General features: G+C 43.0%; 2 protein-coding genes across 3 annotated transcripts in view; one reads left to right on the top strand and one right to left on the bottom strand.

Moving 5' to 3' along the window:
• Window positions 1-164: 164 nt before the first annotated feature.
• Window positions 165-12,927, bottom strand: part of LOC124307841 (colorectal mutant cancer protein) — a 44,058-nt gene continuing 31,295 nt past the window's right edge. The window contains exons 4-14 of one of the 2 annotated variants that reach the window (XM_046769984.1): window positions 6,300-6,561; window positions 5,464-5,612; window positions 3,922-4,143; window positions 3,631-3,819; window positions 3,370-3,560; window positions 3,019-3,282; window positions 2,738-2,933; window positions 2,458-2,649; window positions 2,191-2,378; window positions 1,860-1,977; window positions 165-830 (exon numbers count right to left, since the gene is read on the bottom strand). In XM_046769984.1, coding sequence (XP_046625940.1) covers window positions 711-830; window positions 1,860-1,977; window positions 2,191-2,378; window positions 2,458-2,649; window positions 2,738-2,933; window positions 3,019-3,282; window positions 3,370-3,560; window positions 3,631-3,819; window positions 3,922-4,143; window positions 5,464-5,612; window positions 6,300-6,561 — 2,091 coding nt within the window. In that variant the 3' untranslated portion in view covers window positions 165-710. The remainder of the gene's footprint in view (window positions 831-1,859; window positions 1,978-2,190; window positions 2,379-2,457; window positions 2,650-2,737; window positions 2,934-3,018; window positions 3,283-3,369; window positions 3,561-3,630; window positions 3,820-3,921; window positions 4,144-5,463; window positions 5,613-6,299; window positions 6,562-12,927) is intronic. The other variant, XM_046769985.1, reaches the window with a different exon arrangement.
• Window positions 1,023-1,832, top strand: LOC124307854 (uncharacterized). Its single transcript, XM_046770007.1, has 2 exons — window positions 1,023-1,346; window positions 1,441-1,832. Exons 1-2 carry the CDS (start codon window positions 1,274-1,276, stop codon window positions 1,731-1,733), a joined length of 366 nt encoding a protein of 121 aa, XP_046625963.1. The 5' UTR covers window positions 1,023-1,273; the 3' UTR covers window positions 1,734-1,832.

Genomic DNA, 12,927 nt, shown 5'->3' with positions numbered 1-12,927 from the left:
TAGTTTACCCACATTCTATTAATATTTAATCCAGATGCTTCGTAAAATATTTCCCAGGAGATACGAGCACTAAACTTATTAATGGAAATAAATTTCTTATGAAAAATGTTGCTATTGTGTTTGGACAATTTTTTACCGGAAGTTTTTAGATACATAGGACAGACTTATTATAAAGCACGTTTTATTTAACCGTAGTCTACATTTATCACGCTTCGAGTATGCCTACAATATACATATTTACAAATCAAAATGACTAACTAATATTTTGTAATTATTTAGTAATAGTGTATATGTATACATTTATATATACTATGTATATGAGAGAATGAGAAGTTGTTTCGTGATAAAAAACATTTTTTGATTTGCAACATAGTCACAATTATCCACAGATCTATCATATGTTTAAATTACGCAAGTATCTACGCAAGTACGCACGGTATGCAATTTTGTATTTTATTATCGACAACGATAATTAGTAGTCATAATTAACTAATAAATACGTTACGTCAAAATAATATATAATAATTACAAAGCGATTTTAGCCAGGCAATTACATTCAGGCAATTATCATTAATATTCATTTTTTTTCCCAAGTAAAAAAATACATAGATTCAATCCGCCGCGACCGCGCTAATCACTGACGATAGGAAAAAGTATTAAAAAATACTCGTTTTAATAAGTATCAATTACTTCGATTATCTACTCGTATGTCATAACGAAGTTTCGCTAGCTCCAGAACTTTGCGATTGCAACGGCAAAGATTGCAATGTTCCCTTGTACCCGGACGACTCTTCTTCCAACATTGCTATGCGCTGGTTCAACGACCTGACCTGAAAACAAACAAAATTCATCATGAAATACAGAGTGTTGTCCTCCCTCGGAGAAAATCTCATTCCAGGCGGAGTAATGTCGCAATCGTATCCCGAATTTTTTCTCGACAATCGTGCAAAATAATTAATTTTTTCCATTCAAACAACTGACTTGTATTCTCGAAGCTTCGAGAAAACTCTAAAGCCGAAATTGTTCACCGTCCGCTCAATCGTTAATCTAAAATTTTTACTTCGATTTTGGGAAATACGGATACGAGAGAAGCTTTATTTAATACGATGTTTTGTTAGCCGTCCCGTAATGATAAAGATAGACGCAATGCGTATTACATCGTGCGCATGTCTCGAATCTCAGTAAGAATTCGCGACCACTGACGTAACATCGAGATTCAAGATGGCCGCAATCCGTCTGCTGTGAGTAATGTTGCTCAGATCAGTGCCAGTAAATGTTGCTTAAAAGGCGATCGCGTAGTTTCATCGGCAGGGTGTTGGATAAGTGGCCGGGAAAAAAGTTATTCGGTGTGTACAGATTCTTGCCGATATTTTTTGTCCTCGGCGCAACACTCGAGTTTTCCATGATAAACTGGCACGTCGGTGAGGTTAATTTTTACAGAACGTACAAAAAGCGGCGAATCCAAGAGGCGCTGGAGAAGAAGCGAGCACACGAGGAAACGTAACGCGATAGAAAAGAGGAAAACTGAATTCGTTCCGAAACAGGTGGGGTCAAAGAAAATGCCTGCCGGAGTTTCCTGGACTCGCTATCTTACGTATACCGGCGTCGCCATGCTCACAATGCTCGCCGGCTCACAGACCGTTCATCACTTCTACAGGCCTCTAGACGACTTAGACATGCTGATAGAACAGGAATACGAAAAACTACTGAAGCAGGAAAAGGAGAAAAGTTAATTCTGGCTTATCTCACATCATTGTACGTCACGATCTCTTGTAGAATCATGCAACACTTAAATAATTATATATATAAATAAATACACACACATATATGAATCATGTTTACTTTACTTAAAAAATCACCTCTCGTAGCTTTACCTGTGCCGCATGTCTCTCTACCATTTCCAGCATCTGTTGTTCCAGCTTTTTAAGCCTCGATTGATACTTCTTCTTAGACTTCTCCATCGATTGTACCAGAGCTCTGAGATGAGAGGTGAAAATAAAATTGTTTTTGTAAGTAATCAGGGTGCCATAAAATACTTTGACAAAACGGAAGCATTTGTAAAAAAGGTATAAAAATATTTTTAGACTCTCGACAGGCTTTTACCGACATCAGTAAATTGGTATGACAGGGGTAACTTTTCCAATGAAATATATTATCGTACGCCGTATTTTGGAGACTATTCATTATTACCCATTAGCTCGTTTCAAATCTTTGACAAGCTCGTCTGACTGTAGATGTCTGAGATCGAGATTAGCGTAAACCTTGTCAAACGTTGATACCAGTTCTTGTAGACGATCTTTCAACCTGGCTTCTCTTCCTAGCGCTTCTATTAACTCCGACTCTATACCTTCGCTCTCGTTGTCGCTCACGACGTGATCCTATTATATACGGAGAAAATTATATTTTTACATACGAGGGAGCTTCAAACTACCGTCGTTTTAATGACTAGCAGCGTACCTTGTTGGCCATAACTGCCGGCATAGCTTCCATATCTCTCAGCTGTTCCTGAAGATGTAATATAGCTGCATACTGGGCTGCGATTTGTGTATCTTGAACACCCAGTTTAAGTTCAATAGTTGCCCGTTCTTTTTCGAGTAAAAAAACCCTCGCTCTAAGTTCAGCCTTGTCCTCTCTCATTGCCATTAATTCCTAGATACGTTGAACAGACGCGTGTTAAGATCGACGAATCTAGTCAATTATAAAAACGCGGTAAAGAATAAAGCGTTCGTCAGCGCACCTGCATCAGTACGGCGGTTTCTAAGTCTAATTTCCTAGCCTCGGATAGTGAGATAGTGTTCTTCGAGTTCAGAGGTTCGGCATGAACACTTTCCAGTTCAACAGCAGTGGATCTGACCATCGCCCGATCCGATTTCATCCTGTTGATGTGTCTCCTGAGTCTTTTCTCTTCCTCGATGCCCCAAATTACTTCCGAACTGTACAAGAATAGAAAAAAGAACCGGTCATCAGCACCGGCTGCAAGCAATTGCCTCGCGAATTTGGTGTTAAAAGAAAACCTACTCATCGGATAAAACCATGCTGTCCTCCCAGGGCGCTCCCAAGGCTGCACAGTCGTTTTCCAGCCTGTTCAACACGTGGTAAGCAACATTTTCGGCAATCCTTCTATTATCGATAGTAATATTGCTGCGATCGGTAGACAGAGCAATTTCGCTCTCTAGCAAAGCGACAAGAACATCGTAAGCTTCGATCGCTCGATCGCTGTAAGACAGAGCGAGCCGAAGCGCAGTTGCGTTAGATTCGTATTTTCCGACTAAGAGACTAAGCCTGAAATGGTATACAATAAATATAAGAGAATTCCTAGTAGTATATAAATGCGAGAGAAACTCATTCTCATTCATCTAAATCACGGACCTATCGCACTGAGCTTTACTCTCGTGAAGCGTAAGCGCAAGAACGGCGTTGTTGGCTCTCGCATGTTCCAGCCTGCTGTTCAGCCTCTCCGTTTCAACCTCGAATTGCTTTTCGGAACCGTTAAGCTCCTGCAAGTTCGACTGCTCCATAAGATCGGACACCAGATGTTCAGCCACCATGGTAGAGCACACCTGCCAAATTGACGAAATTGTGATATTGGATGGTTATTGGTACAAATGCTCCTCCGAGAAGATGCCTTACACCAAGGTTCGTGATGTCGGGTCCAGTGATGTGCCTTTCGTCCGTACGCTTAAGCCGCACTCTCTCAGCCATCTTCAAGACCGGGGCTTCTTCTCTGGAAACGGTTTTCGTCGGTGGCGTTTGAAGAGGAGGCAACAAAGGCGAACAGGGAGCAGTGAGAGGTTCCGGTGAGCTCGTGTTTCTACGCACCTGTGGATGGGTGAATACAAATAAGAACGAACCAATCGACGCCGTAAATCTTCTTCGCGAGTAAACAAAAATTATACCGACACCCTTAATTCGCGAACTTACCCTCATGTCACGTCGAGGCGAGTCGCTACGCGTCGCAGGTAAATTGTTTTGGCCCTGACTTTTGCACTGAGCCAGTTGAGCCTGTAAGCTGGCAATTTCCGCCTTCAAGGCGTTCACCTCGTCCTGGAGGGCAGCAACGGCGACGCTTTGACACGAGGCGGCTTGCTGGGTCGGTTCTGGAGTCGGTAGAGCCGCCGGACTCTCCAAGGTTTCCCTCCCGTTCTGCGGTATCATTTCGTATTATTTATTATTATTTTCTTTGTCAATATTTTTTTCCGCTCGTTCCGTAGGGAGAAATTCAAGTCGGGACAAAAGGCGTACCTCGGCATTATCGATGGGACGGTTTTAAATTAGTATACGGTAATGAAAATCTCCGTGTACCGAAAGATTTTCCAGCAAAAAATACTACGCGAGAATAAGAGAGAAAAAAGCGTTCAAAGCCCGCGGGTAATCGAAAATTATGATCCCTGTTATTATCCTCGGTATTTATGATTCCTTTTCGTCATTGTTTTCATACTTATTGCACTCCGACGGAACGATCGAAGGTGTGCAAGACTCGCTGTTGTTCAACAGGCTTTAAGCTTTGCCGCCCGCTTTTCGATGGGCATGGTTATTCCAATCGCAATTCCGCACGGGCACCAGCAACAACATTTCACGACGCAGGGTATATTTTCTATACGTAATACAAGTAATGTCCCGTAATAAATATGCTTTACAAGAAATGAAATTACATTAAATTACGTTAAATTGACCATCATGGTGGCGTTACGTACGTTTTGTATACACCATTATACTCATGCTGCAGACGTGTGCAACAACCGTTCGCAAGGCCAGACGCGAGAATTCCGTAAATTTTTCATATTTTTCTTATCATTCTACTCGTTTATTCATCTATCAACTTTTTCTCACTTGCAGTTTATGAGATTTTACGTGGCATCCTTCTGAGACCAGATTATCATCATCATCATCATCATTATCATCATCATCATCATCATGTTAATAATAACCATAATCTGGGAGTGTATTCAACCGCAACGGTGCGCCTAATTAGCTTGAATAACTTGTGGATAATTATTCTTCTTCCTTACAATTAACCCCTTCTCACCTCGCAATTAACCATCTCACGCCCAGCTCACGGAACACACCCCGAAGTGGGAGAACCTCAAGGCAATAAACCCTTTCGTCTTTCCAGGAGTCAGATGGTAATCGCCGAGATTCCTGCATTGCATGCATAATACCAACGCGATACGGAGTCACGAGGAGGAGGAGGAGGAGGAGGATGAGGAGGAATAAAAATAAGAAGAAGAAGAAAACTGCAGTGTGCGGTGTGTGATTCGTGAACGACGGACGTGTTCGACTCGTTTGAATCCCGATACGTACGGTCAAGTATTATTTATAAGAAAGGCGAGATGCTGCCAGTTTGTGAAACGATACACGTGCATGAACAGTGGACGAGAAGTTTCGAGCGTATAATAAAGATGGAAGAGGGAAAAAATCCGGGAGAATAAGGGGGAGGTAGTTGTATCTCGTAAGATCTTTTACCTCCGTTGGACGGTGTTCAATTTCACCGCAACAACTGGAATCCGCGTCGCCAAGGGTTCGGTCACCGTCCCCGTGGAGATCTCCTCCGCCTTCGCTCTCCTCGACGGGGTTCGTAATTGATCCTTCGGCATCTCGGCTTGTCTCGATTTCTTAAAATAAAAAATAATAATTCCACACCGCATTAATTGCTTCGTTAACCTCCGTCCCAGAGATTTGACGGCCCGATTGCCAGTTCGTTGACATAATGTTAAAGAGATGTGCGAAAAAGATGGTTTTTGTGATTTTACGAACGGGCAACTAACGATCGACTAGTTTAAGTTAGGTATTCGTTCGTACGATAAAGCGTTGAGTATACAATGTGTGACTAGTCATTAAAGAGTTATAAAGACTTCTTCGATTTTAATTAGATACAAAAACATTTCTCTAATGGTTTCACGAAGATCAGAAAGTCACAAAGACCGGTTTCAATGACTTCTCGGGACTTTGGGGGACAGTTGTTTTCTCAGTATCAATTTTTATGAACGATACTTGAAAACTTTCGATTCAGCCAACTTTTGGATAATATTAGTCAAGACTTTGAGAAAAAACCCTGAATATTATTGCAGATTTCTTTAAAGCCTGGAACACTTTCAAAGAGTGTACATAGAAAAAAAGAATGTAAAGAAAAAAGTGTTCACACGGATGATTAAAAACTATTTCGTTGTCTCATCTGAACTCATCGCGATTAAGAAGAGATCAAACGATCAGAGGAACAAACTTTAATTCCATCGGTCAACTGCGAAAAAAGTCTCACGAATGATGAATGAAAAAGGAAATTAAAAGTAAAAAATACTCACCCGACTCATCTTCTTCGGCAATGACGGTGGCCCGATGGCGTTCCAGCTGTCTCCCAAGTTCGGCAATAACCGAGTGAAGTTCAGTGAGTCTCTCCTCGTGCCTTGCAGCCTGTTGTTCAGCCCTTTGTTCCGCCCTGACAGCCTGACTTTCAGCCCTTATCAAAGCGGCGTCTGAGGCTTCCCTCGCCCTGGTGGCAGCAACGAGCCTAGCATTAAGCTCGGAGACCTCGGACCGAAGAGACGAGAGAGCAGCCGCGTGGAGCTGAAGCATAGAAGCAAAACACGAAAGATGACGCAATATCCCATTCCTTATATTATATGTCTGCTAATTATTTTACTTTATTTTTTTCTTCTTCCTTTTTGCCATTCATTCTCGAGTGATAATTATTGTCTTACAGTACGATATTCTGAACGAGGATGAATGAGAAAAACAGAGAAGTTAAAGAAATACTTATTGCGCAGCACATATTTCAGAGCCAACTGCGGCCAAAGAGGATAACCAATTAAGATTAAAAATATACCGCACATAAATTGGGCGAAAATGACCTCACGCGGTACTTGGGCTCAAGATTTTTTTATTCAACTCTTTCTGCCCCGTTAATACGCAGCTTCGTTTTGTTATTTTATTCATTCATTTATTTAACGTCGATGCGAATTTTAGCGTACTCTGTTTGTCTCGACAGCGCACATTATATAATATTAATCTATAGGCAAGAATCGAAATAACATTATCAGCGAAATTAGTTTCACGATGATGTTTACAGAAGGATTGATATTCATGACCATGTAATGCCAGTTCCGGGACGATTTCCCTTTGTTTTTCTAATTATTGCTACAAGTTATGTGAAAAATTGAATTACGACGAAAACGTGAGAAAAATATCTTTACTTACTTAAAATGACGTTCCTAAGTATTATACAAGGAGTTGAATACCATTAATTACATGGCAAAACTAAATAACTTAGCTTCGTTACGTAAGTGAAAACAGGTAAAAAGCGTTAATTACTCTGGGAGAATCGAACTTGGTCACCCTATAAAGAAGACGAGTCAAGCGGGTGACCTTGGTCTTGGAATCGGTCGATCGTGACGGTCGGTGAATATCACCTGATGACGATCACCAGCCGGAAATACGCTCTCCGAGTCGGCAGCGGACAGAGGAGGAGTATATATACGCGTTTGTGGCATAAGTCGTGGCCAGTTATAAAAGGAATACCGAACGGACAGGTAAAACTGACCGATCGAGACGTAGTACGAATAAGTTGAGATAAGTTGGAAGCTCATCCGTCGTCGTGTAAGTCATGTTTTGATTCTTAACTGGTCGTTATTGAACACATAGATCATAAGTTCGTTCAATTCCACCTTGCAGAATATCTCCCAAGATGCGTAAAATCATGAAGAACTGGACGTTGCTGCTCTTGATCTGCGTTCCCCTGATAATATCAACCATCACTTCAACCATCGCAGCTCCGGCCGATGACGATGAGTACATTCATCTGCCAGGGAAAACCTGCGAGGATGCACCGTCCTGTCCAGATGGAAGAGCGTGCGTAATGGCACCACCTCGTTGCAGAGTCAGTCCTTGTGCGAAACTCGTCCCAACTTGCGGCCCATCCTCGTGAAGTGAAGAATTATTTTCATACGCATCCCAGAGGGACGAATTCTGGTACCGTTATAATTCCTATACTATTAATCGGCGTCTTGGTTCCACCAAGAATTATCATTAGGATCTATGGATGATGTCATTTTTTGCACAATAAAGAAGATCGATTAGCACAGTATCGTTATTGGGATATGAAAGTCTGTCGGAAAACTGAAGAGTAAATATCGTAATGGGCACAAGATACGGAATGCTGTTAGAGTGTGATGAATCGAGTCTGTATGACGGTGAGAGCTTGGTGTACAAGTAGTTGCTCAACAAATCATCGTCCTTTTCTTTAGCTTCTTTTCTTCTTTCGTCGTCTCCTTGTCTTTTTGGTTTCTGTCGTAATTCATTTGCGACGGTGAAGAAGTAGAAGAAAAAGAAAAAGAAAAGGAAGAAGTCGCGCAGGAGAGCTTGAGACGTTGAACAGCGTAACAGAAAAACCGGGTGACTTCTCCCCTTACCCCTTACACAGATCAGAGGACATCTCTGTGCCAAGTTGTCTGTATCGTCAGCTCGAGCCCTGAGTGCGACTATAATTCAACCGATAATAGTGCCTACCTACCCACCTTACAATTAGGCACAATGACTGTCTACTTGTAGAGTGAATTATTGCCCGAAGAATTTTTTCTTCGTCCTCTCTCCCTCAATCCGTCTCTCTCTGGAAAGATACTGTCCATATTTTTCCGACACTAAAGAGCACTGCGAGCGAGTGTCTCTTTCCCTTTACGCACACCGTGAAAACCAAGTCAGGTTAACCGTGGAGCAGATACTCGACGTTCCCCGCAGCAGTTTGGCCACGGTTGGGTTTTCCACCGATACAGGATTTGTTCAACTTTGACCCCGCGGCATCGGAAATCGGTAGCAAATCTAAGCAACGTCAATTCCAGAATGGACTCGGTGCGATATTCATGTCCTCGACTTCGGCGCCCTCTGCAATAGTGAAGACCGGAAATGAAATGAGGCCGCGGCTGCTTCGATCCCTCGGGAAGCGCGTTACCTCGACCCTAGTGACCCCGATATAGGTGAAAGAGTCCGCCATGTGGGTCACAGAGTGATTGGGTCGTCGTAGTTCCAGTTGCGGGGTTGGAATTGTGCGAGCCAAGGAAGTCCGCTGGATCTTTAGTGGAAGTTTTTTTCCCTTCCTCTTTCATACGGGCGTAATTGCGCCGGGAAAAGCAATGCCGTCACGTGTCTGAAGGTGCCTCATTCAAATCGTAAGTACACTTTTCTAAGACACGTTTAGACAGTGTTTGCCGGAGGTCATATGGCACTAAGAGCGCCATATTGGTATCTGGGTGCAGTGCTTGCTTCACTGTTTGCACATGGGGTTCAAGAAAAATTGCGGTCTGCCCTAGGAGAGATTCAGCGAGATGTTCTCTTCTTTACCGAGAGTATGAATAATTTTCACCAGTCTCTTGCCCTCGAGCAATGTCGCGTAGGCACCGCACTTTTCTACTGTTTTTTCATTATACCCTCCTTTCCCGATTCAAGAATTTTGGTGTCGCAATGCAGTACGATGTATAATGTGTTTCTAACTTATTATTGCTATTCACGAAGTAGATCGATTGGTATTGTTTTTATAACTTCACCAAAGTAATGGAGATGTTCGAAGAAGATACCGAGCGGTAAATTTTTACAGTTCCTAATCCCTGACAAACATTTATACTTTGTAGATAAAATATACAGTGCAGTATATATACATCGTCATCTTACGCCAATGGGTGACGTAATATCTAATATATGGTAGTTGATTTTCGCGCGAAGTGTTGAGTAAAATAACAACAATTTGAGCTGCTCATTTCCCCCGAGGCATGGCGAAGGAACGAACGGAATCATCAACATCCTTGCCTCGGAGTAAAACCTGCAATCAAAATAGCTCGAGGTCACTGCTACTGCCAATCTGAGACGTGCTCGTGGAAGGTGCGGAGGAATTCGTTCTCCCCTGCAATTAGTTCAAAAACTCGCCGCGTTTATTTCTTCGAAGCGATATCTCGTCGCTTTCGATGTCTATAATTGACGTTCGTCCCGCGAATCGACCGCAGAGATTCGCGTCAATTGACCCCTTTGTCGCGAAGCAATTTCTTTCTTACTTTCTTTCCTCTTTTAACGATCTCATCCCGCGCATAGAAATTGTAGGGGGAAAAAAATTAAATACGTATGATTGATGAGGAGGCGTATTAATTGAAATCATTTGAACAGTTCTTGTGGACTGAAAGGACACGTGATTCGTTACACTTGCCTGCGTTAACTACTGGCATGTCAGGACTTAAAGTAAAATCATCGAAACTGGGTTAGTTTTATCTTTGTTTATTTCTTTATATCTTACAGTAATGTTGAAAATCGGTTTCGTCTAGTTTCAAGAAACTTTGGACAAGTTTTCATCAACTTTCTTTGCTGCGTCTAAAGTGTTTCATCGCATTGCATCATAGCATGGAAGGCTTGATGGTTGGACGGTATGTAAAACGTACAAAGAAGGCTGTACGTGGTCGATCCGGTTGAAATAGCACGAATGACACGTGGAGCTCCGTTAAGACCGCGTCGTTTTATACTTTGCAATTATACATGACAGGTAGAGTGTTTGAGAGGGCATGCGTATACGAGGAGAATCGCGGCGTGTATGGTTCGCCATAAAAAGTCGGAAGAAATAAGAACACTGCAAGCTTAATTGAAGGGCCGTTTCTGCTTTGCCCGTATATCTGCGACTCTGAAAAGAGCATCTAGCGCATGGCGTAACATCTCGTCGAGGAGCAACGAGGACGAGAACAAGAAGAAGAAGGCTTAACTAGACGAAGAACAAAGCCTCGTGTTTGCGAGGCGCTAAGCTGCAGCGGTTAAGCATCCAACGGTCGTTTTTCGCACGAGCAGAGGGGCGGAAAGATACTGATGTAAAACCCCGTGCGGACGGGAGTTGGGGTCTAACCGTGCAGTGCGGGCAATTAGACCCACTAAGGAGGCCATCAGCAGCCAACGCGACTAGGGGTGAAGAAGAATAAGAATAAGAAGAAGAAGAAGAAGAAGAAGAATGAAAAGAAGAAGCGAAAAGTGCAAAATACGTGAGAAAAGCCGAGCGAAAGCTAATGAGAGTACAAGCTAGGCTACGGACAGTGTGGAGCCAGCCGGTTTGCCGCCCCTCGGCAGGAACTGTCATCCTGGTATATCTATAAATCACTGGTTAACAAGCCTTTCTTAGAAGCGGAAGAAGAACGACGTCGCTTCGAGCCGGAAATCCCGGGGAATCATCGATCGCTTTCGAAAATAAGAAGCTTAGCCTCAATCTCAACAATAGGGGATACTTATACTTATCGAACACTGTACGAGGCGGGATTTCATTGGACTCGAAGATGCTATTACTAAAGTTTTCGTAATTACGGCTCGATCAACTTCACGCGAGGTTAAATGATTTTATAACCGATTCTAATGGCTTCGAGAGACCCTGACGATGTTTTCAGGACAAGTCAAGAATACTGACGTTCTACGCTAATACGTACCAACAGTAACCATGTTTGTACTCAACCAAGCTTTCAAGTTTCAATTCCACAGCCTGTCTTGTTGTGGAGTTTCAATATGGCGCAGTTATTCAAAAAACGTCAGCTATAAGTGATTTAAAAACTCGTAAAACTTTCCAAAAGAAGGCGGCAAAACATCCCTAATACTGACTTCAAGTGACTTGAAATTGCTTCAATTTACCGAAGTACACGCAACTAATGATTGACGCGTAACGTATCGATTCGTTCCTCGCCTGCAGTGTGGATAAAAATGAAATTTCAAGATTGACACAAGATCCCAAGAGGGATAACCATATTCCGGGCGAAAGTGTATCCGGGTTATTAAGCACCCTATATATAGGTAACATGGGGAAGTTTGTAAGAAAGTGCAGTGATTGATGGGATATGGAGCGACCCTATGGTTCGAGCTTTTTTGTGTCCTACCGGAGACTCCGATGGCTGGTGCCTGCCGTGTTATGGACGAAAGGTGGATCTTGCGCAGTCGAGAAATGGGCGTTCATACTATACGTATGACTGCAGCTCTGCGGGTGTTCGCAGCAGACCGGAACAAGACATTGGATCCTTTAATCCTGCAAATTACGAACTTCTTCATCGATCGTCGAGCTAGTTGGTGCCTGCCGGAATTTCGCGGCTCTCGCAGCTATCGTCTAGAGTCGATAACGAAGGGGAACCAGGAAAGAGAGAGAGAGAGAGAGAGAGAGAGAGAGAGAGAGAGAGAGAGAGAGAGAGAGAGAGAGAGAGAGAGAGAGAGAGAGAGAGAGAGAGAGAGAGAAAGCGAGAGGTTGGAGAAGAAATGGAGTGAAAAAAGCCCGATAACTATACGAGCTGCAGCAGCGGTGGTGGCATCAGGACGAGGAGAACCCGATAATGGGATTCCCTGGTTTTTGCGACAGATTCCTCGTCCTCGTTCCAGGACCAAGTATTGCATCGACCCCCAACTTGAATGGCTTTAAAGTTTAATTTCTGGGAAATGATTGGCCACGGCCGTGTCTCTGGAGTCTGCCTCGAAGATCGTCTATATCGTTTACAATATATCTTCGACTGTACAGGGAGGATGGTGCGCCAATCGATTCGTGTACGTGTACACAGGAATTCACTCGGCTGGTTTAAAGATTCAGGACGCGACACAACCCGAGTCAGCGGTTGTGCGATGTGTGCAAGGTAAAATAGAACACTTCGGGGACACGAGAGACGAGAAAAACAGTTTTCGAGGGACATGCGCGAGTTTTCTTTTTCTTTACGACAGAAGTCTACTTTCGACCTCCGACCTCCAACTTTTCCTTTCCTCTTGGATTGTTACTTCGACATCTGGCACGCGAACATATTGATGCAATGACGGAATTTACGAACCGAATGAAAGAAATAGAAAAAACCCGGTAAGATTCGAGCTGTTTGAGCGAGAGAAGCGAAGTTTATGGATTATTGAAAAACGAATCGTTGATACCGCGTCACGTCGCAAGTCTTATAAAAAGTCACGAGG

The sequence above is a fragment of the Neodiprion virginianus genome, chromosome 6 (assembly GCF_021901495.1).
Source record: "Neodiprion virginianus isolate iyNeoVirg1 chromosome 6, iyNeoVirg1.1, whole genome shotgun sequence".
NCBI lineage: Eukaryota > Metazoa > Arthropoda > Insecta > Hymenoptera > Diprionidae > Neodiprion > Neodiprion virginianus.
The sequence above is the reverse complement of the archived record's forward strand: the minus strand, read 5'-3'. Positions and strand labels throughout refer to the sequence as shown.